This window comes from Tiliqua scincoides, chromosome 2, assembly GCF_035046505.1.
Source record: "Tiliqua scincoides isolate rTilSci1 chromosome 2, rTilSci1.hap2, whole genome shotgun sequence".
Classification (NCBI taxonomy): domain Eukaryota; kingdom Metazoa; phylum Chordata; class Lepidosauria; order Squamata; family Scincidae; genus Tiliqua; species Tiliqua scincoides.
Window position 1 is genome coordinate 29,641,191 of NC_089822.1, and position 25,104 is coordinate 29,666,294.

The window sequence follows — 25,104 nt, forward strand, 5'->3', positions numbered from 1 at the left end:
GAGATTGTAATGCAGGGAGGTGAGTACACATCCTGAACCATGACCTGTGTTTTCTTCAGGCTGATTGTCAGTCCAAAATCTTGGCAGGCCTTGCTAAAACAATCCATGAGCTGCTGGAGATCTTTGGCAGAGTGGGTAGTGACAGCTGCATCGTCGGCAAAGAGGAAGTCACGCAGACATTTCAGCTGGACTTTGGATTTTGCTCTCAGTCTGGAGAGGTTGAAGAGCTTTCCATCTGATCTGGTCCGGAGATAGATGCCTTCTGTTGCAGTTCCAAAGGCCTGCTTCAGCAGGACAGCGAAGAAAATCCCAAACAAGGTTGGTGCAAGAACACAGCCCTGCTTCGCTCCGCTTTGGATGTCAAAAGGGTCTGATGTGGAGCCATCGAAGACAACAGTGCCCTTCATGTCCTTGTGGAAAGATCTGATGATGCTGAGGAGCCTGGGTGGACATCCGATCTTGGGGAGAATCTTGAAGAGGCCGTCTCTGCTGACCAGGTCGAAAGCCTTCGTGAGATCTATGAAGGCTATAAAGAGTGGCTGTCGTTGTTCCCTGCATTTCTCCTGCAGTTGTCTAAGGGAGAATACCATATCAGTGGTGGACCTGTTGGCTCGGAATCCACACTGTGATTCTGGATAAACGCTCTCTGCAAGTACCTGGAGCCTCTTTAGTATAACTCGGGCAAACAGCTTTCCTACAACGCTAAGGAGAGAGATGCCGCGGTAGTTGTTGCAGTCACCCCTGTCACCTTTGTTCTTGTACAGCGTGATGATGTTTGCATCCCTCGTGTCTTGAGGTACTCCACCTTCTCTCCAGCAGAGACAGAGGATTTCATGCAGCTCAGTGACGATGATCTCTTTGCAGCATTTTAGGACTTCAGCAGGGATGCTGTCTTTTCCAGGTGCCTTGCCAAAGGCAAGGGAGTCCAGGGCCACGTGAAGTTCTTCTAGGGTTGGTTCACTGTCAAGCTCTTCCAGCACAGGCAGGCACTCAATGTTGTTCAGCGCTTCTTCGGTGACTACATTTTCTCTGGAATATAGCTCAGAGTAGTGCTGCACCCAGCGTTCCATCTGCTGCGCCCGATCCTGGATGACCTCGCCTGCGGCTGACTTCAGAGGGGCAATTTTCTTCTGCGTTGGACCTAGGGCCTGCTTGATACCATCATACATCCCCTTGATGTTGCCCGTGTCAGCTGCTATCTGTATCTCGGAACAGAGCTGGAGCCAGTAGTCGTTAGCACATTCTCCTGGCAGTCTGTTGGACTTTGCTGCGAGCAGTTCGGAGGACCTGCAGGTTGCGCTCACTGGGACAGGCCTTGTATGCTGCTCGGATTGTATTTCTTGTATTGTAGTAATAACTGCCAGAATGAATAGCATCATGCTAATTCAGTGGTTCTCAAACTGTACAGGAATCTGAGAACCTGGGGTAAGTGCTTGTAGAGGTAGGTTCTGGGATGGGGGGGAGACCCCAACAGTGCTGCAGCGATCGTGGCGCCATGGGCATCCAGGTGCACTTAAACATACCTGGGGAGACTATGCAGCCTCCTGGAGGGTCCTGAAGGCTCGCAGCCCCATCTGCAAGCCTCCCCTTTGCTACAGTAGACTCTGATCTGCAGTTTGCTCCCAGGGCACTCTGCAGTGACCCATTGGCTGCTGCAGAAGTCAAAACAGCAGATTCCAAGTCACATGTAGAATCACCAAAGAACTCTTTATTTTCTTACCAGTGCATCCTTATATGCTTCCTTGACTCCCATTGTAGCTTCCTGGGTCCAGATGCATCCCTGTCTGAGCCTGAATGTATCCCCATATGAGCTCATATCCCACATGGCCCTTGAGTAATTTTGCCCTTGCTGGAGTTGCTGCCTTTGACCACCATCCAGCTTCACTGATAACAGCTCATTACGGTGGGCCTTCTGTATCCATCGGGATCCGTTTCTGGACCCCACCATGTATAATGGAATCCATGGGTTTTGATCCACAGGGGTTCCAGACATGACCAGAATCTTGTCCTGGTAGCGCCGGAGGCATTCCAAGGCTCGGAGAAGCCTCCCGTAGCGTTTGTGAGCCTCCAAACGCCACCCAGTGGAGTTTAAAAGCTGGTTTTTGCCAAAAACCTTGCAGGCCTCAGAAAGCCTCCCTGATGTGACTGAAAGGTTCCAGTCACATCTGGGAGGTCTTCAGGGCGTCCTTCCATGGGTTTGGAACCTGCAGTTGTTGAAATTTGCTGGTTCTGAATCTGCAGATTTGTAGCGCCCTCTGTATATAGTTGGAAACAGATAGTTGGGAACACATGAGCAATGTTAAAGACCCTCATGAAAGACACTAGGACAAATGAACCAATGATCCATTGTTCCACTACCTCAACACATAACTTAGTATACAGTTTGACTTAGTAGGTGATACCATGGCAAAGATAATACTGCAGGATAACCGAGGGCCCAATTCTATCCAACTCTCCAGTGCCGGTGCAAATGCAATGCAGCCCTGAGGAAAGGGAACAAACATTCCCTTACCTGGAGGAGGCCTCTGTGGCTGCCCCCCGCCACAGGATGCAGCACATGCCTCATTGGCACAGCTGCACCATCGCTGGAAGGTTAGATAGGATTTGTCGCCGATTTATTTGATCCACAAGGGAGGTGTAGCATCTCTGTTGTGAATCTTAATGCCAAATGCATGGAATGCTCTCATGACGACACTGGGATCACCTTATGGTTTGCAAACTATACTGTATAACTGTACCATGTACCACTGTACCGTATTTCAGCCTTGGCGGCATGCCATCATTTTTCAGCAGCTCCTCTACTGTCAATGATTGCATGTATCTAGCAGTCCTTTTTAGTAATGTGTGAAGTGTACAGTCTAGTGAACTTTATCCACTGTTTCACAGTATTTCCCATTCTGCCTGTGATGGTGGGTTCTGTTCAGGTTGAACAGCACAACACATGTACTCTGCTGAATTGATTCCATAATCTATTATAGAAGGGTCCATTTCATTTTCAGTCATATTTTATAATGTGTGGATATTTAGTTTATAATAAATCACCTTTGAATTCCAGTGACGTTATATATTGCTTCAGCAGGAACACCAGAAGAATTTGTCTTGATTATGGGACAGTTAGATCCTTTGGGCTCCATTTTTCACATACTGCACAAGAGCTAAAAAAGATTCTATGAATTATTATACAGCTAAATTGATTTGTGCTGTTCATATTTCTTTTCACTGTTGGGGAAAAATATATAATTGGTATAAGGAGAATAAACACTCAGTGTAAGTGAATTGTGCATACTGTTTTGTGTATACACACGTGTGTGCATGCAGGTACAAGCACAAATTTTCTCTAAAGGATGAATAAAAATGGCTTTGCTTTTTATGTTCGTGTAGAGCAAGTATATGATATTGTCTGAAATTTAAAAAAAACAAACTATGTTTAACAAAACCCATCATTCTGGTGTCCTCTTCTGCTGCTGGTTTGGTGAATTTGAAATTTTTGAACCATTAACATTAGAGGGTTTGTTTTTAGTCCAAAAATCCCAACTGGATTATCTTTATTCATACACTAGGTTATGATGACCCATCAGAAAGCAGCAGGCTTGCATAACCTGTAAAGTGACAGTGTTACTTATAGGACAAAGAAATTGTTTAAAAAATTCCTTTGTGACTCAAATGTGCATAGGGTTAAGAAGCCATTAAAGAAATCTGAGGATGTGATCCTGTGCACATTTTGCTGGGAATAAAGCCCATCAAACACAATGGAACTTACTTCAGAGTAGACATGCATAAAGTTGCATAGTAACAGTTCCTAACTAGTGCCTTCTCCATGGGGCACAGTGGTACCAGCACAGGCTCTGCTGCATCCTGTGGGTGGGTAGGGACCATGTCAAGGCAGAGAGGTAGTGAAATAAGGTTTTACTTACCTTACTTTGCCAAACTTAAGAACATAAGAAGAGCCCCGCTGGATCAGGCCATAGGGCCATCTAGTCCAGCTTCCTGTATCTCACAGTGGCCCACCAAATGCCCCAGGGAGCACACAAAACAACAAGAGACCTGCATCCTGGAGCCCTCCCTTGCGGTGTGTCTATGCAAATGAGTCATGAGTCATGCACTGCCCAGTGCGTTGCCCCACCCACTGCATAGGAAGAGGTCCATCATTGGGGTGACATGCTGGCCTCCCACACCAGGTGTCGCAAACCCTAGTGATACCTCTGAGCCTAACAGCTTGTGATTCATCAGGCCAAACACAGCTTAGCATCCATGTTTAGTAGACTGTGAGCTACTAAATCTCCAGAGACTTTTTACTATTGTCTTCTGGGATTTCAGTCTCAGATGTGCTTTTATGTACCTGATAGGCCACCATACTTGTCTGGTTGATGTCATTCATCTTTGGTGGACCCCAAGTTGAGCATACCCTGAATAGAAGATAGGATTCATTCATAGAGTGAATAGATTGTAGACACTAACACAGCAGGATAAAAAACACTGTATATGTAAATATAAAAATAGCCCAAATCCTAAGCAATTTTCCAGCACTGGCATAGCTTTGTCAGTGGGATGTGTGGTGCATACTGCAATGGGATGGCACCAGTGGCGTAGCTAGCGAGGGGTGGGGGGGCGGTCTGCCCCAGGTTGGGGGGGTGACCCCACAAATGACCCAACATCACTAACATCGCAGAGGTTATGATTAGCCCCATCATGCTATATACCGTTGGATGTGGAATTTCCTACTGAATGCAACAAAAAAAAACTGAAGTGCAATATCTCCTTTCCATCAAATTTAGGGCCAAAAAACCGGAAACAAAAAATGCATGGAGCCCTATGGAAAGTGAAACAAAGCCATATCGCTCATTTACTCGTGTGTAGGCAAACTTGTCTTAGTCCTTCAGAAAGGGCAGGCTGAGAGGAATCCAATGACACCAGAATGGTTCCTATCCAATGAAAGTAGCCCCAAAAAAACACCCAAGAAGGAGGTTCCTCCCTCCAAGCAAATGAATGTATTGTGTCCTATGGAAAGTGAAAGTAAGCCATATGATCATGTTTACTCGTGCCTAAGCAACTGTGCCTTAGCTCTTGGTCAAGTCAGGCAAAGGGGAATGGAAGGCTAGCTGCATGATCCCAATGTGATGAAAGTGGAGCTCTACAAATGCTCCAGAAGGCAGCATTCCCCCCCCCCCAAGACACACACACACACAAAGAATAAAACAGAGGCTTCAGCTGGTAAGGTCACTTTTTATTTATTTTTAGGCTTGCAAAGCCAGATGGATCCTGATAGTGATATGCTTGAAATATAAGAATTTACACTGAACTGGGCACTGGGGAGGGCTGAAAATCTCACTTATATTTTTTGTGGGGGGGGGGGACTACAGGCAGGCTACAGAGAAAATTCATTTGGTGAAACAGGGCTGGCTTCTCCTTATTTATTTGTTTTTCTTTAATTTAATTATTTATAATTACTTACTTTATTTTGCTTAATGATGTCACTTCCAACCAGGGCATCACTTCTGGTGGGTCCTGGACAGATTGTCATTCTACAAAGTGGGTCCCAGTGTTAAAAGTTTGAGAACCACTGCCTTAACTCAAAACAGACCAATGAGACATCATCGGGGGGGGTGTGTGTGTTACACCCTAGTGATCAAAATTCTGGAAATCATGGCTTTTAGGAATAATACCATCTAGTTATATACCATTTGATGCCGAATTTCATCCATTGCATGTGGGGAAATATTCATTGCATTTGTTTTCTGGCCATTATTATTCATTTCATGTCATGACTATCTCTAAGTCTCACCCACCTCACAGGGTTGTTGTGAGGACAAAATACAGGGAAGAACCATGTTATGAACTATGACATTAATTATGTCGTATGAGGTGACAAAAATTTATGGGCCCCGGGTGTAAATGACCAAGCTACACCACTTGGATGGCACTCACAGAAGCCTCCTCAAAGTCAGGGTATGTTTGTTTCCTTACCTCCAAGCTGCATTGCCCTTATGTCAGTGCTGGAAAGTGGGTTAGGATTGCACCCTATCTCTTATAAATATTCTTTGGCCATTGTCATGCAGTAACCTATTTTTTATTCCTATTTTTTCGATCATAACCAGCAGTATCCTTCACAGTATTGTATTAAATATTTTAGTAAAATCCAAGTAAAATAAATTAGCTACATTTCCATTATTCCAAATATAATTTTGTTTTGCAAAATGTATAAGATAATTCTGTAGAAAAGTGCATAATGTGCATGCATAACAGCTGCGTACCTCCCATAGACTTCCCTGGGGCAAATGCCCAGGCGCTGGCTGCTAGGACCCCACGGAAGCCTCTCTGAGGCTCCCGACGGGGGCGGAAACTGTGCTTCCGGTTTATAGCACAGTTTATAGCATTGGGGAATCTCACAGAGGTTTCTCCAACATGGGAGAAGGTTGTGTGAGGCTCCATGAGCCTCTGGTGAGTAGGGGGGCGGATTTCTGCATGGGGGTGCAGCAATAGCCAGTGGGGAGGCGCCATCACGGAACTTTGCCCCGGACACGAGGCTGCGGAGGTCTGTGGCTGATGCTTAAAGTCCTAACCCATGACATAGCAGCTAAAAAGGATCCTGGAGAACAGGAATGATAGAGACCTCTGTCTGAGCTCCTGGAGAGCCTCTGCCAGCCAGACAATTCTGAGCTAGATAGACTAAGAGGTTGCTTCTGTCTTAGCATCTGATGCAGCTTCATATGTTCAGAAATACATATACAATACAGCTTGTCTTGAGCCCATGCTGCATTTGAATTTTCTTCCTTGTTTTTAATTATTCTCTCTTTTAACTTTTGTTTTAGGCTTTGATGTTTCATTGAAATGAAGCCTACATGTTAGAAGTTATAATTTTGCAGGTCCTTTATTCCTGCGATTTTCAGCCTTTTTCTTCTCACAGCATGCTGATAAGGTGTTAAATTATCAAGGTGCACCACCCATTTTTGCACCCATATCATGACATGATTCACCCCCTTTGCTTCCGACCGCTTCACTGGCCATCCAGGCCACCTCATGTTCCCATGCCACTGCATGAGGCCCAAAGCAGCTGCTTCTGACCCCTTTGCTGGCTGCTTGCCACTTCTTCTCCCCATTCTGCTGCACTAAACTCCTGGGTGTCTTCTCTGGCCCCCTTGTCAGCTGTGCTGCCAGCAGGGGGCTCTTATCCACCAATGGCCCTACTAATAAAGGACCCTCCCCAAACTCCCACAGCACACTTGCAGACCATTCATGGCACAGTAATGTGCTATGGCACATTAGTTGAAAATCACTGTTTAAATGTCTTTAAATGTTGGTGCAAAACTTAAGCTGCAGCAAGTAACTGCTGGTTTTCCTAGAATTTGAGTGTCAAATAAAATATGCCTTTTCAACTATTTATTTTTTAAAAATCACTTGATAAGTAAAACTGGGGACTTTTGAGATCTTGGCAAACCCTGGTTATTTTATATCTCACATGTCATTTGAAGATGGAAATCTTGAGTTTATCCAGTCCAACGTGCTACTGTTACATTACTTATTTGCAAAGCCTTTCATCTTGAACCAGAACATCTTTGTGTAGAACTGACAAAATCACCATGAAAGAGGATGAGTAAAGGATTTGTATAAAAATACCAGGAGTTAATAGTTCAACTAATGAGTTAAGATTATTGCAGAACATTGTTTGGTTTAAAAAACATATTTATCAAATACATTTGGGCATTATTGGCATGACAGTAATAAATAAGAGCCTAGCTAATAGTCAAATTTTCATCAGTTCCTTCAAAATCAGTATTCCATTAATTTTTCAAAGGTCAAGGTCACAGCTATTCCTCAAGCATTCTTATTTTAATAGAGTAACTGAAAGTGTCTGAGTTCTGCAGAAAATTCATTATCGTCATAAAGCTACAAAAGGTCACAAAATGTCTTTCTTCACTGAAGTAGCAAAAAATTTTATTTCTCCAATAATTCATTATCACAGTGGAGCCTGAAGGAGCCCTTGACATTTCAGCATCCTCCTCCTTCAGGGGAAATAATTGTTTTCATATATCATGATTTAGAAAATGACAGAAAAATTAGTGCAAAACAAACACAAACCTTTCTGGTCTGGGAACCATCCGTATTACTCTTTGTTCCTAAGCTTTTTTCCTCCTCCTGTGCTGACACTGGTTTTCTTACTGTCTGCACTGATGCAGAATTGGAAGTCAAGTCTGCACGATCCGTTCAAATGCACATCCAGCCCTTGCAGTCTGCTATATGTGGTCCCATGTAAGAACTGTCTTGATGGATTAGACCAAAAGCAGCTACTGTAGCAACCTAGAATCAAGAGTGACTGACCAGAGCGTCCTGATGAATTCATATGTTGGCATGATGAGGATGGCCATCTTCTCTTGTTGTGCTGAGCGCTGATAGTCCTTTGAATATAGGACATAAACAATTTCATTTTTAGTTTATTGTGGGTAGTAGCCCTGTCTTCCCCCAAAACCTCATCCTGTGCTGGCTCCTGCCAGAGGAATGGGCATGTGCACCGTCGCGAATGTACCGTAAAGCAAATTGTGACTGCACGAAGTCCAGTAGGCCTCAACTAGCACTGGAGCTGCGCCTGCTAACCAAGGTAAGTACACTGCCGGAAGGTGAGGGAGGGTGGAACTAATGTTCCCTTATCTCGAGGACACCTCTGGCTGCCTCCCTGCCTCATGGGATACAGCGGCGACCATTCCAACACCACTATATCATGGAATGGGCAGCCCAGTTAGGATTGGGCTGCCCATGAATCTAATGCAGGGCTCTCCAGACTTGCTAATCCCTCCCCTACGTGAACGGAGCTTACCATTCCACTGGGGAGACTTCCATTGTCGACGCCGATCACCCCCATATTCACTCCACCCTGCCCCTTCCGTGTTCTGCTGTCCCAGTAGGCTCTGCTCCAGGATTTCCTGGCAGGTGGGGGAGGGCAGGGTGAACATGGTAGTGATTGGCCAAGATAAAAGCCTCCCTAGCAGAACAGTAAGCTTTGGTCGTGCCAGGGAGGCTGTTTGTGACACACAGCCATCTCGAGTTTGGATACTGCTGACCTAATGCAATCATATATAGTGGGTCCTCTGTATACGGTGAAGATTTGACCCAAAGCGGGTTCTGAATCCATATCTGGAGAGCCCACAGAGGAGGTCCAAGAATGACTCCCCTGCAGAAATGAGATCCAACCAGTGGGAACACAGTGGGATTTACATTTGAATAAATGTGCTTAGTATTGAGTTGCATGTCATATAAACAAATACCAAAATACCATGTGGTAATATTTTTATAAGCAAATTATGTGTTGCATGAAGAAATATTTATTTTATTTTTCTTTGTTCTTTTGTCAACTGACAACTAATTTCTTTGGATAAACCTGTGTTTTAGTATTTTGATAACTTCTCTCCACTTTGTTCATAATCTCTGTATGTTGGCTAACTATCTATTACACTAGTTCCCAAACTTTTGAGCATTGTGACCCACCTCATACTTTGTGGTGGGTCATGACACAATGCTAAAAATCTGCCCCCAAAAGTCTTACTTGGGGTCCCCAGAGTGTGCTTCCAGGTTGCACCAGCCTTTGACCCCACTCCTTTGGCCTCTGCGGGTCTCAAAATGGCATCTTGACACGATAGTAAGTCATAGAAGCAAACTGGAGGTAGCTTCCTCAAATCAGAAATAGCTATTTCACTGGCGCAAGTCTGAGGAGAGAAGGGAGGCTGCCAGCAAGGAGGACAGGATTCGGTGCATGCCATTGCTGCTGGATCCACCCCTCCCACAGCCTTCCCACCTCAATTCCTCCCCCCCTCTCTATCCAGTTTTGCCCCCTCCCTACTAGGAACTCTAGTTTCCCCTCCAAATTATTATGGATTACAGAAATCAACAGACAAGTGCCAGTGGTGTAGTCTCAAAGCCACTTCATACGTGCACCTGAGCTTGTGGGACATCCCTCTCGCAGGATGTCACTGCAGAAGGTCTGTAAGCACTGAATTTCCTTGCGCTTGGAAAGCTAGCTCTCCAGCAAAAAACAGACTAGCAACTTTCTCCCTGATATGTTAACTCTATACCTGCAGGTAATTTTTTCATGTGGGAACCCTTTAAAATGAGTCAAGCTCTGGCATGTCCTCCTATTTTACTGTACTGTTTTGAGTGATCTCTGAAGTCATATAGTCACACAGGAGGACAGTATTGCATCAGAAACAGTATGTTTAAATAGACTCATAGCCTAATAACAAAAACTTTTTTAAAGAAATGTATCAGACATATGAGAATTGGGGAATAAGGGATGAATATTCAATCCTTTTGTACAGATGTAACTGGAACAGGAAAGCCATTGTTGGCAGAGCACTACTGAAATCTTGAACTAATGAGTGGAAGCATTCTGGAAGCAATTATTTTACAAGTAGAAAGGTTTGGGGGAAACGTTCCTTTTAGTTTTAAATGTTTCAGCAGAACTTCCATTTCTGTTGAGGATATCTGTGACGGCAAACACATCTGAGAGCCCAGATGGTAATGGGACCATAAGCCTTAAAGCCTTTGTTTTTGGACTGTATTCCTTGGGTCACCAATATTTAGAAAGAGTTTATGATACACTGGAGTGATCTATGATTATATGTTTCTTAAATGCCTTCTTAAAAAACAATCCATTGTAGTCTTTTTTGGCAATTGCAGCAGATGTAAATGTTGTGATGCAAGTGTTGTGGGGCCAACCTTTCCTGGAAGCAAGGTACATGCAGTAGATCTCAGTGGGAGCACCATTTTTCTGTTTCCAACCTCCATCTTTATATGTAATTTTAAAGATATGAGCTGAGAAAGTGATACTGCTTTTGACTTTTCCTCGCAGGCAGACCTGCATGACAGATAGCCCATCAGGTGTATATGGGAGCCCAGCAGAGTTTCAGAAATCTGTCTCTGACAGTAAAAATGGGGATTGTTAACCACTCGCTAGACCATATATATGGTCTGTGTTTGGCTATATTTATTGAAGAAAATTACATACTGCCTTTCTACCACTGTGGGTCTGCAAGGTGGTGAACAACCTGTCAAAGAACTCCATAAGAATAGCAATTAAAAATACATATTGTATATAATTTTACAGTTAACTGGGTAACAAAAAAAAAAAATCCTAAGTGAAGCAGTTAAAAGCAGTATGGCAGGTATGTATGGCGAAACCACACACAGCAAAACAAATCAGAGTACCTGCCAAAAGCCCAAAGGAATAGTGCAGTCTTTATCTGACATCTGAAGAATAATAAAGACAGCAGGCAAATCTCACTTTGGAAGAAGTTCCAAAATTGGGGACAACCATAGAAAACATCTTTCTAGTAGCTACCCACCTGCCCTCTGCAGCCAAGGGAGAAGGACTTTCAGTATTACCTCAGCTGCTGGACAAGCTCATGCTTACATGTTATTGAGTCATAAATGGGCCAAGTCTGGTCTAAGGTCATCACTTCTTCTGAACTCCAGGGAAGCAAGCTCTTACTTCATGTGTTGGCCTTAGATCATTTCTTCCAGGATGGAAGCCAAGACATCTTACAGGCAGTTCCTAAGCTGTCTCCAGTTCAGGCACTGATCCGACCCAGTCCTACCTATTCTCAGTAAAGTATCCTATGCCAAATCCACTCCATTGCCTCCCCATTCTGCCTACCCCCTCCCCATCTTGCCCATCTCCCCATTTTTCTCCCACCCTTTCCCACCTCCCCCATCATCCTATCTGGATTGTCAGGTCTTTGTTGATCCTCCAGCATGTGAGGGGGAAGGCTCCAATCTTCCCACTGGAATGCCTTTTACAACTGCTATCAGGCAGTCTATGCTGGCGGGATGTTCATTCCACCAGTGTCACAGCCTGACAGGACTAGGCTGTAAAAGTAGAAGGTAGCACAAGAACAGCACTGATACTGAAAAACAGCAGTTGCTCAATTCAGTGAAAGAATACAGTGAAAAGCAAAATAACATCTGAACAAAAAGCCCAGGTCTTGCTTTGCTAACAATGACAGTAAAGAAGAGAAAGAAAAAAAACCAATTTGTGCTTATCAAATGTGCCTGCAAACTGGAGACGAAAGCAAAAGGCCCTGACATGAGAGTGTCCGTGAACTGTCCTGACTCAAAAGAAATTAGCTTACCAGCTCTCATTCTCATTTTGCTATTTAAAAACAAAATTCCCATAAGCATACAAAGCATAAGTGCATAGACTATGTGTCACCCCCAAACCAAAACATTAGACTCCTTCTGTGATAGCCCAGTGCCAGTGTTCCATCCTTATCTGGACAAAGCTCACAGCTCAGAATAATAAGGCTTTGGTGACCCAACCAAAAAGCTGCAACATACAATAAATATTTAGAGAAAGTGCTTACCTTTAGCACTCCCCACAAGAACCATAATGCCCATTGCAGGGTTTTGGAGTCAGAAGAGTTCTCCCTATGAGGAATTGTGGGAGGAGGGCCATAGCTCTGGGATAGAACAGGTGCTTCACATACAGGAGGTCCCAGGTTCACACAGCAAAATTTCTAGTCACCCCTGCCTGAGACCTTGGAGATACACTGAGTAGATGATACTTCTGGACTTTTGGGTTTAGATGGGTGAGACTGGGGAAAAGGAATTTTCAGCAGTGATGCCCCATTTGTGGAATATGCTCCTCAGGAAGGCTTGTCTGGTACCAGATAATGTATCATTTCAACACCATGCAAAGACCATTTATTTACCTAGACCAGGGGTGTCAAGCCCGTTTCATACAGTGGGCCAAATGGCATTTATGATGCCTGCTGAGGGCCGGAAGTGATGTCGTTAGGCAGGAAATGATGTCATTAAATAAGTCATAACCAGAAATAAGCACTTCTTTCTCACTTAGGAACACATTAGTTACAAATGACAGAAGAGAAAACAGGCAAATCTTGATCATATTTCAACATATGAGTGAGCCCAATTATCAGGTGGGCAACTCAGCATTAGCACCTCAGCACTGCACAGCAGCTGAGAGCCCAAGGGCTGGATAAAAAGCTTCTGCGGGCCACATCCGGCCTCCGGGCCTTATGTTTGACACCCCTGACCTAGACCTTTTCTAATTTTGTTACTTTGTTTTGTTACTCCAGTTATTTGATCTTACCTTGCTACTTTTTAGTTTTTAATTATTTAATATTAGGTGGTTTCCTAAATAGTCAAAGCACAATAGCACTCAGGCAAGCCTTCTTTCCTGCCCCCTTTCCCTATAACAGGTTTCTAAGTCTCTCGAAAGCCACTCTGGAGGGTTGGGGTACTTTGAGGAACAATGTGAGATGCAGAATGGGGGCCTACAGAGAGTGAGTGGAGTCCCCAGAAACCAGGTGTTGAGCACCTTCTGTGAGCAGAGCTCCTGTCACAGAAGGTGCCTGTAGCTTCCACTTCCCACTCCCAGAATTGCCCTGCAACTCCTACCATTCTAGATTGTCCCCCAACAGCAGTCTCAGGGGGCTCAACAACCTGCAGCAGAGAGAAGGAGGTAAAAAGGTTGTGTGATGCCTGTGCCCTCAGTCTGGGTGGTGTGAGGCCCAAAAGCTGTGGCCATGTGACTCCCGTAGCAGTGGTAGGAGTGGAGATGGCACAACACGGCTCTGGGTGGGTTAGAAACAGCTGAGCAAACACTTGTGCTGCCACGTGGGTGGTTTGGGCAGCCCAACAAAGCCTGTAAAAGGCTTAGCACCAGCCAGGCAGGAATTGGCTGGGGGAAAGGCGAGCCGTCTCTTCCGAGAGTGAAACCGGCAGCCGGAGGGGTGAAGGACGACTGGCTTGCGGCTGCAAGACCAAGCCCAGTCAGGAAACAAGACCCCCTCCTGGAGACCCCTGTCCATAGGCTTGGACAGGAGCTATGGACCCTGTGGTACTGGGGCTAGGCTCAGTGGTGCCAGCTGTGCTTGAAACCCAGCCATGCCAGTGGTCAGACATGTCACATGAACATATGAGCTCTGTGTATTTGGTAACTAATAGTGCTGGTTCGTTAGATTTTGAATAGGCATTTGTGCATCACATAAATGAAGGCTATATATGTATCATGATTTTATAGACTGCTTTTCTTGCTTGGAGTTTACCATTTACAAAGCAAAATGAGGAAAGTCTTCTGTGCAATGTTTGCCTTTTGATATGTTAATGACTTGCCTTTCAAAAAATAAACCACTCCAGGCTATTTGTGCCTCTTCTCTGCTATTTGTACATGTAAGGCTTTTTGTTTACATTATCAGGGCCTTAAATAAGTACCATATTTGAATGTTTCTAATTAGCCAGTGGAACAATGTATGTAATTTTTTTTACCCTGTTCAGACCTTCTGCTATTGGTGATATTTCCATACCCGAAGAACAAAATGCGTATTTGGAACTTTTTAAAAAAAAAATCCTTCATGGAGGGGAACTGCAAGTTATGAAATCCTGGTATATGCATGCTCTTGTTCAGCACTTCTGCAAGTCTCATTCTGGTCTGAAATAGCCCTTTATCATACCATTAAAAAACGTAAACAGGAAAACCTTCTGTTCACGACACACGTACCCTGCCTCAGGAATTTTAAGATCTCTACCTTTTATTTTCCTAACATCTCAAAACCTGTCCTTCCCCAGTGTCTATTCATTCTTTTACATCCTGCAAACCTGATTCTCTTTCATGATTGTATTGTATCCAAAATGTTTGGACACCCCTGCTCTAGAAGAAGTATATGAAGAAAAGCATATTTGTTGTAGAAAATTGTGACATCTGGATTTTAATTAGCTTCTGTAGGAATTGACTAAGCTAGAAGAATTAGCTAATGAATTTGTTGAGAAATAGATAATCAACTTAAAATCTTGAGCAGATGTGATGGTCCTATTTGATATGCAAACTAGTGATCATGTAGCTATAAGAAGGGCAGCATAACAAGTTCCTTGTCAACCGTCTCCTGTACCAAAATGGAGTAGCTCACAGTTTCCCACATGTAGGAGCACACAAAAGCCACAAGAAGAAAACAGCGTTGCTCAGTTGTAACTCTGTCCAGTCACAAATCCCACACATCTTTCCTTCAAGGAGACCAAAGAGGTTTTATGGAATGCCTGCATGATGAGTGGGATACCTGCTCAGGTGGGTGTAGCATGCCTAGGCTCAGTTTCATAGCTGTGGCTGCAGAACAGACCACAAGAAGAACAGATATTGCAGATGAGTAACCCAGTTCTGATGGTTCATAATGTGTTGGCAGTCGCAATCAAGTAATCTTCTACACTATCAGCAAATTTTTCTGGTTTTTTGCTCATGGGCAGTGAACAGGTGACAACATTGTCTATAGAAACAAAGCACATAAGACAAGTATTGTAAACTAAACCAGTTGGCATGATTCCACTTCCAAAATATTACATGTACATGACTTTAGTCTCCTCTAGAATTTCTCTCCAGACCCCAAAGAATACCATCCACATATCAGCCCAGAAGACCACAAATACACTTCAGTATGGTATGCCTTAAGCCTTAACTTTTGCGGGCAGCCCTTCACTAAATACTGTTACACCAAAGTTATGTCGTCTTTGATCACTTGCCATACAGAGGGGGGATAAAAGTTTCTTCTGAGCATGATTCTCTCTCATCATTTTAATCACAGACCAAAGAATGAAGGAATCTGGTTAGTTTCCCTGGATTTTTTTCATATACTATTTATATTTCAGCTCTTTATGGTTCTGCCAATGCTGCTTATTCCTGAAGTTTTTTATTCAAGGAGTTAGTGAACAAGCATGAGGAAAATAAATAATGGAGCAACGTGCCTTTGCATGTCAGTTGTGAGAGTGTGGCAATGCTGTTGCCTTCCTTCTCTCTGCTTGTGAGCTTCCAGGAAGCAGGTCATTAGCCACTGTAGAAAACAGGATACTGGACTAGATGTGCCTGTTTTCTGAACCAGCAGGGCTCTTCCTATCAATCTGTAAGAGAAAGAAAGGTGACTAATGTCAGTGCGCAAACTTAGCTTTTGTTTTGGTTGGAGATACAAACTAAAGGAGTGGGCCAAAGGCCTTATGATTTGGTTCTTTTGTTTCGTGATAACTAAGCTGAAATTCTGGTTTGTATTTTTTTTCCTCTGCCTTGTATCTCTGCACAAAATAGATATTGGCTGTTTTAAAGTCTTTTAAATATAAATCATGATCATAGTATATTGTCTGTATTGTTTGCTTTGAAATAAAACATTTGAATCAGTTTGAAACAAGTCATATGGAATGTACACAAAATGATGAAAGATTTGAATTTTTCTGGGCTAGATAATAAATACCATGTGCAGGGCTTTTGCTCCAGTTCAGATTATGTTTGGCAATCGTTTCCTCTCATTCTTGTTCCATGTTGAAAGAAGAACATGAAAACTGTTAAAAGCGTAATGAAATTTAGAGAGATCAAGGAAAAACATAAACCAGCATAATTCACCCTGGAAATTTAGAGTGGGTTGAACTGGCTTATTTGATCCTTATAAACAGTGTGGGAAAGTTACTGTTGGAGTATATCAAATCTCATGGAAATATTTTATCATCAGTGCTTCTCAGAAAGGAGCTTCTCTTCATAAATGACTTCACTCACCACCTCATAAAACACCTCATATATGCCTAAGGAATGGATGCATTTCCTATGGGCAAAAAGTAAGAAGAAACTTCAACCCATCCTGTACTGACCTTAGGCAAATCACTTACAGCCCAATCCTATGCTTTCCAGCACCCATTGGAGCATTGGCACCAAAGCGTCTACCACTGTATCCAGCAGGTGCTGGGAGGCTGCTGGGAGTCTCCTTGGGGAAGGGGGACTTTCATGCCCTTCCCCCAGGGAAAGCCCCAAGCCCTGCAGTGGGGCTTCTCAAGTCTGTGCCAGCTTTTTTGCCTGCACAGATTTGAAAGACTCTGTGTCAGCTTTTCAGCCGAACACAGAGTTCAGGATACGGTGGAGCAGAGCTCCACTGGTCCACCCCCCTCCCTCCCCGGTTCCGCACCTGCCCACCCTTATTCCACCTTCCCCAGCCCCAGAGGCTGCACTGTTGCCAGCGGTTTCACTTACCCCTGACAGTGGCACTTTCTCCTCCTGTTGGCGCCGAGCTGACATGGGCCCAGCGCCAGCTCTCCCTACTCTCCTGGTACCATAAATGTGCTTTAGGGCATGTTTACAAAACCCAGCACTGGTACTAGGGCTCAGCACCAGCGCTGGGAGGGTTCAGGTTTGGGCCCTTCATCAGCTCAACTCAATAAGGGATGATGTGGTTGACCTGGCTGTTGTCAGGATTTTTTATTGAGCGAATGCATGTGAAACGTTTGAGCAATCTAAAGTGCTTTATAAATGGCAAAGAATGTTACTATTCTAGCAGCAGGCTGCTTTCAGCAGTCCTCTGTGAGGCTAAGAAAGGATAGGTTACTAAGAACTGTGTGTACTGTGGCTTATGTATACATTTCTAGCAGATGATTCTTAGGAGTGTGGTTATCCCAGACTGCATCCACCTCATCAGGCTGGAGGCTCACAAACACATGTTCATTATAATTTTTACATAATTGATAGGACCAGATGAAAGGCTGAATAGGCCTCACACATAGCTGATCATCAGATATGCTTTCTTCTCCCCCAGTGTACAGGCAAACATGGATATGCCTGTACATGCAAGGCTTACCTCGCTCCTTCCATCCCGTCCTAGAGAGAATATTATGTTAAAATACTCTGTACTATGGTGGATAGTGTGTTGGATTCAGATTGGAAGTCCAGATTCACATCTCCCTCAGCCAGAAAGCTTTCTCAGTCTAACAACCTACTTTCAGAGTTGTTGTGGAGATAACAAGAAGTTGTGAAGCGGTAATGATTTTATCCTTAGCACCTTGGAGGAAGGGCAAGTGAAAAAATATAATAAATAAAGCATTCCACATTTTCTTCCAGTGAAAATTTGACCATTGCTAACTTATATTGTGGTAATGGTACAAAACAAGTTTCAATTTCCACCTTGATGCAAATACAGAATGCTTCTTTTATTTGTTAAATCTATAAGAATAATTACATTATCTACACTTGCTGAATTGCTAAAGAGCCCAATGCAAGGGGAGAGAGGAAGATGGTGTAATCTATATTGGAAACTCCTAGTTCCCTATATCAAGTCTCTGGCAAGCTTCTGCTTCTGTTGAATGCTAAGCATATAGTTAATTCATAATCCAGTCCATATCCTTGATTTTGGTTCTGTACTGCTGGCTTTTATCATGTTGCTAAAAAGCTCTTGTCTGTTGTAGTATGTGTCAGCTATATCTGAATGCAAAATTATCTGCTTTTTGTTAGGTACCAATTAGAGTAACTTTCCTCACATACTGTATCTCCTATTTTCTCTTGCCATTCAGTTATGTATATGAAACACAGAGGCCTGCATAACACAATCATGGTTTAGAATTTAAACTTTCAATGGTCATCTGAACCAGACCAGAATATTACTTTAAGTGGGTTTAGTTTGGGATTAATTTGGGCCATGATAAAAGCACCCTAAGTCATATTTGGTAAGATTTCGTATACTGTCGGCCTCTGTATTAATAGAGGATCGGTACCTGAGCCTGTATGTACAAATAATGTATGTAGTAGTTGGCAACCTTCAGTCTCGAAAGACTATGGTATTGCGCTCTGAAAGGTGGTTCTGGAACAGCGTCTAGTGTGGCTGAAAAGGCCGATTCGGGAGTGACAATCCCTTCCACACTGGGAGCAAGTGCAGTCTGTCCCTGGTCTGTCTCCCTGGCTATGGGCCTTCCTTCTTTGCCTCTTAGCCTCAGACTGTTGGCCAAGTGTCTCTTCAAACTGGGAAAGGCCATGTTGCACAGCCTGCCTCCAAGCGGGCCGCTCAGAGGCCAGGGTTTCCCACTTGTTGAGGTCCACTCCTAAGGCCTTCAGATCCCTCTTGCAGATGTCCTTGTATCACAGCTGTGGTCTACCTGTAGGGCGCTTTCCTTGCACGAGTTCTCCATAGAGGAGATCCTTCGGGATCCGGCCATCATCCATTCTCACGACATGACCAAGCCAACGCAGGCGTCTCTGTTTCAGTAGTGCATACATGCTAGGGATTCCAGCACGTTCCAGGACTGTGTTGTTTGGAACTTTGTCCTGCCAGGTGATGCCGAGAATACGTCGGAGCCAGCGCATGTGGAAAGCATTCAGTTTCCTCTCCTGTTGTGAGCGAAGAGTCCATGACTCGCTGCAGTACAGAAGTGTACTCAGGACGCAAGCTCTGTAGACCTGGATCTTGGTATGTTCCGTCAGCTTCTTGTTGGACCAGACTCTCTTTGTGAGTCTGGAAAACGTGGTAGCTGCTTTACCGATGCATTTGTTTAGCTCGGTATCGAGAGAAAGAGTGTCGGAGATCGTTGAGCCAAGGTACACAAAGTCATGGACAACCTCCAGTTCATGTGCAGAGATTGTAATGCAGGGAGGTGAGTCCACATCCTGAACCATGACCTGTGTTTTCTTCAGACTGATTGTCAGTCCAAAATCTTGGCAGGCCTTGCTAAAACGATCCATGAGCTGCTGGAGATCTTTGGCAGAGTGGGTAGTGACAGCTGCATCGTCGGCAAAGAGGAAGTCACGCAGACATTTCAGCTGGACTTTGGACTTTGCTCTCAGTCTGGAGAGGTTGAAGAGCTTTCCATCTGATCTGGTCCGGAGATAGATGCCTTCTGTTGTAGTTCCAAAGGCCTGCTTCAGCAGGACAGCGAAGAAGATCCCAAACAAGGTTGGTGCAAGAACACAACCCTGCTCACGCTGCTTCGGATGTCAGAGGGGTCTGATGTGGAGCCATCAAAGACAACAGTGCCCTTCATGTCCTTGTGGAAGGATCTGATGATGCTGAGGAGCCTGGGTGGACATCCAATCTTGGGGAGAATCTTGAAGAGGCCGTCCCTGCTGACCAGGTCGAAAGCCTTTGTGAGATCTATGAAGGCTATAAAGAGTGGCTGTCGTTGTTCCCTGCATTTCTCCTGCAGTTGTCTAAGGGAGAATACCATATCAGTGGTGGACCTGTTGGCTTGGAATCCGCACTGTGATTCTGGATAAACGCTCTCTGCAAGTACCTGGAGCCTCTTTAGTGCAACTCGGGCAAACAACTTTCCTACAACACTAAGGAGAGAGATGCCACGGTAGTTGTTGCAGTCACCCCTGTCGCCTTTGTTCTTGTACAGCGTGATGATGTTTGCATCCCTCGTGTCTTGAGGTACTCCACCTTCTCTCCAGCAAAGACAAAGGATTTCATGCAGCTCAGTGACGATGATCTCTTTGCAGCACTTTAGGACTTCAGCAGGGATGCTGTCTTTTCCAGGTGCCTTGCCAAAGGCAAGGGAGTCCAGGGCCACGTGAAGTTCTTCTAGGGTTGGTTCACTGTCAAGCTCCTCCAGCACAGGCAGGTACTCAAAGTTGTTCAGCGCTTCTTCGGTGACTACATTTTCTCTGGAATATAGCTCAGAGTAGTGCTGCACCCAGCGTTCCATCTGCTGCGCCCGATCCTGGATGACCTCGCCTGCGGCAGACTTCAGAGGGGCAATTTTCTTCTGCGTTGGACCTAGGGCCTGCTTGATACCATCATACATCCCCTTGATGTTGCCCGTGTCAGCTGCTATCTGTATCTCGGAACAGAGCTGGAGCCAGTAGTCGTTAGCACATCTCCTGGCAGTCTGCTGGACTTTGTTGCGAGCAGCTCGGAGGACCTGCAGGTTGCGCTCACTGGGACAGGCCTTGTATGCTGCTTGAGCTCTCCTCTTTTCCTCAATGACTGGTGTCAACTCCTCAGAGTGGGCTTCAAACCAGTCTGCCATCTTGTTGGTCTTCTTGCCAAATATGGACAAGGCGTTGTTGTAAACGGCATTCTTGAAATGTTCCCATCTGTTGGATGCGTTTGCATCAACCCGGCCTGGAAGAGATTCCTCAAGCGCTTGTGCAAATTCCTCCACTTTTCTCGGATCCCGGGTCTTGCTCGTATCAATGCGAGGTCTTCCTTCCTTTTTTGTGTGGTACAGTCGCTTTGTTTGCAGTTTCACTCTGCTGCACACCAGCGAGTGGTCGGTGTCGCAGGCAGCACCCTGATAGTGGTGTGATCTCACCACTGCTCCCTATTCAACATCCTGATACACACAAACCCCTCTCCTGCCCCTCCCCCTGCATCCCGTCTGCCTCACCACTGCTCCCTGTTCAACTTCCTGATACACACAAACCCCTCTCCTGCCCCTCCCCCTGCAACCCGTCTGCCTCACCACTGCTCCCTTTCAACTTCCTGATACACACAAACCCCTCTCCTGCCCCTCCCCCTGCATCCCGTCTGCCTCACCACTGCTCCCTTTCAACTTCCTGATACACACAAACCCCTCTCCTGCCCCTCCCCCTGCATCCCGTCTGCCTCACCACTGCTCCCTATTCAACTTCCTGATACACACAAACCCCTCTCCTGCCCCTCCCCCTGCATCCCGTCTGCCTCACCACTGCTCCCTATTCAACATCCTGATACACACAAACCCCTCTCCTGCCCCTCCCCCTGCATCCCATTTGTCTCACCACTGCTCCCATATAAATAATGTATGTATAAATATAAATACAGAAAGAGTAAAGACAGACATAATAATTAAAAGGAAGTCACAGTGTAAGGCTGCCTTTCTTCCAGTATTGCAGGTTGCATGGCAAGATATACATCCTGCCAAGTTGAATGCTGGATCATCAGTCTTGCCAACATACACAGACACACACGTCAGCTTTTTTATTCTCTTCTTAGTGCCACATATTTGTTCATCCTTTGCCTTATTAAACAAAAAATATTTTTAAAAATAGTTGCAAAACTGCTCTGGGGATTGTGCAGGGAGATTTTTTTGTTATATTGTAGGCTCCAGCCAATTGGCACTGTCCACAGACTTGCATCTGTTTTTTTCAGTTTTACTATCAAGAGAAAAAAGTATTTTGCACCACATGTGGCTAGGGCACTTGCAGACTGGCCCCATAGCACTACAAGTGTTTCAAATGACTTTGCCCTAAGTGTATTTATAACCATTACCTAAGTATTTATTGAATAAATGCACAGTGGCCACTACTGAATAATGGTTAACTTGCAAATTGTATTCTAGAGGCAGACAGTACACAGTAATTACAGAATAGATATAACTCTAGTTTGCTCTTGCATCTTAGGTGCAGGTATCTGCAACAGGACATCATCGTGGAGTAATTATTTTTCATGGGAAGATGCCATTTTCAATACTTCCATACATGCTGCAATTCGACGTGGAAAATGGAAACTACTAACAGGCAATCCTGGTAATTTTCAGTGGGCTTTCTTTCTCAAATTCCAAAGATTGGAACTTGACAATATTTACTGTACTATACTTGTAATTCACTGTACGATCCTATGCATGTCTACTCAGAAGTAAGTCCCATTGAGTTCAGTGGGAGCTACCACTGAGTAAGTATGCTTAGGATTTCAACTTCAGTTACTCCAATATACTGGTTTTGATAGCCATGAGCAATTGATATTCCACAGTTTAAAGCAAGAGCTGATTGACTGGTAAAGAATATGAGTGTTCCTTTCCCTTCAGTCTTAATGTAGGGATATGATTACATCATCTATTTCAGGGGTGTCCAAACTATTTGGCAGGAGGGCCACATCATCTCTCTGTCACTGTGTCGGGGGCAGGGGAAAAAATTAATTTACGTTTCAAATTTTAATAAATTTACATAAATGAATATATTAGAGATGGAACTTATATGAATGAATGAAGGTCTTGCAGTAGCTCAAGGCCTATAAAAGGCCTTGCACAAAGCAAGGCCAGCCTTTCCTTCGCTGCTGCTGCTGCATCACAGGCATGAAACTGCAAGCAGTGGAGGGAACCCTCGTCCCACAGCTCACGTGAGAGGTCGAACAGTTGACTGAGAGCTGAGAGCAGTTGCATCAGGCCAGTGCGGGCTCTAGCAAGTCTCTGGAGGGCCAGAGGCTCATTGGAGACCGGGGGCTCCCTGAGGGCTGGATTTGAGTCCTTGAGGGCTGCAAGTGGCCCCAGGGCCAGTATTTGGGAACCCCTGATCTATATGGTATGGCATCCTGGCAAGTGTAATGAACTACGCACCTCTTCTTAGGTTGTGTTCTACTTCCTAGCTTTGTCAGGAAAAGTTCTTGACTTAAGTGTTAACTTTTCCATGTTCTTCCAGACAGCATGTGGGACACTGTTCTCTTCAGGTTTGCTGCATTTAGCGGCAAGAAGGTGTGTCTGTGAGAAAATTGAATGCAAATAAGCAAGTTTGACTTACCAGTCCAAGCATCAAGCTGGGGCAGCTACCCATATGTAAATGTACTGATAGGTGGCTACCCTGTCATGAATCTTGACTGGACATGTTCTGTTCCTTCTTGTGGTTATTTCTTTGCTGATCTTTTGAGCATGTGTTCTGAAAATGTGCAGAGTAGCCCAAGAACTCTTGAGGGACAATAATTGACAAGAACAGACCAACATAAAGAAGAAATGAACTGTACTAAGCAGTTCATACCAGGAGCTCTTCTTATTCATATGAAATGTCTAATCCCTCTTCAAAGTGCCTGGTATTTTGTTGTTCAGTTGCTTGGACTCAATAGAAAAACCAAATTCCAGGCAGCAACTTCACTTTCAAGTCTCTGAAATTAAACAAGCCAGATCTGTGAACATTCTGGAAACAAATTATGAGGCTAATATTGCTCCCTGAACTGAGAACTAACGTCTGAACTGCTGTGGTCTCCTTTATAGGCTGCGGTCACTGGTTTCCACCACCATTGCTATACAACAAGTCAAAGACACTGTCATGTGATCCGCCAACAAAGAAACTTTGGCTCTATGATGTTGTTAAAGATCCTGAAGAGAAAACAGATTTGTCGGAACAGTATCCTTCCATTGTGAAGAAGCTCCTCTCCCGTCTCCAGCAATACTATAAGAACTCTGTTCCCGTGTTCTATCCAGATAATGACCCCCATTGTGACCCAGGAGCAACTGGATCCTGGGGGCCATGGATGTAAAAACAACAACAACAACAACACACACACACACACACACCACAGTTAACTTGAAGAATATGTCTGCAGTGCAGGTTTTGGAGCTGATTCCCATGCTACATTTGTGTAGATGAAAATATACATGTCTTTGTCCATAAAGCCCACTTCAGGTGTTATTAGAAGCATTCTGTCTAATCAAATAAACCTGGAACCAGAGCAGCTGCCTTCTCCCACCTCCAGATCATAGCATTCAGCATTTCTATGCAGTCCTGAAAATGAGGCGGGGGATTCCTTCACACAATGTAGAACCCTGGGGCGGGAAGCCATCCCTGTCTTCAGGACAGTTCTCTTCAGAAGGTGCCAAATGTGCAGAAGTCCAGGGTGTGAGCAGCAAGCATATCAGCACAGGCAAGGGGACCAAGGCTAACTGGTGAGCTCCCATTTGCTCCCTTCCCTCCTATTTAAGCATAACATTTGAATAGGGCTTACATGCAGACATGGCTGTGCCCTGGGAATCGGCCTATAGACTCAGGGCTTCTGACCTCTTTTTTTTACTTCTACAGCTCAACTTCAGTCCTTCTGGGTTCAGCTCTTCTTGCGCAAAAGCAGTTTGGGGATCCAGTTTCGCCTTTGATTGTGCTTGAATGTCTATTAGAGCCATAAATCTGCCATTTAGATGTTAGTTTTTGTCCATGACATGTCTCTGAAGCAGAGGGTAAAATGATGCCGCCTCCCAAAGTTGCTGGCCAGCTGGGAAACATTATTTCATTTGGAAAGCTCTGAGTCATGGGGGCAGGGCCTTCTAAATTCTTTCGCATTTGAAGTCAGAGACTTGATTTCATACTTGCCAGCAGCATCCAGCTTTTATTGGAGGCTGACCGAGTTGTAAAGAAAATGAGAAAAGCTAATGGTTGAATTCTCTTGGCATTTCTCTTTCTTACCTTTTCAGTGTCTCTTGGAGTATTCCAAAATCTCCATAAGCACAACATCCTACCTGTTATCCACCAAAGCCCTAGGAACAGCTGGGATCACATCAACAGTGCTTAAACTCTGTAACATTAAATTGTAGCGTCTGCAGGCAGAAAACCAAACTTTGTAATATGAATATATAATAGGAATTATGCTGTTTTCCATTTTCTTTGTGTAACTTTTTGTTGCAAAATTTGAT

At 44.4% G+C, this 25,104-nt stretch overlaps 1 protein-coding gene across 1 annotated transcript in view; it reads left to right on the top strand.

Annotated features, from left to right (window-relative positions):
• ARSB (arylsulfatase B) overlaps positions 1–24,175 on the top strand; it is an 83,545-nt gene extending 59,370 nt beyond the window's left edge. The window contains exons 7-8 of the mRNA XM_066617070.1: positions 22,115–22,240; positions 23,695–24,175. Of these exons, the coding sequence (XP_066473167.1) occupies positions 22,115–22,240; positions 23,695–23,960 (392 nt within the window). The 3' untranslated portion in view covers positions 23,961–24,175. The remainder of the gene's footprint in view (positions 1–22,114; positions 22,241–23,694) is intronic.
• The last annotated feature ends 929 nt before the right edge of the window (positions 24,176–25,104 follow it).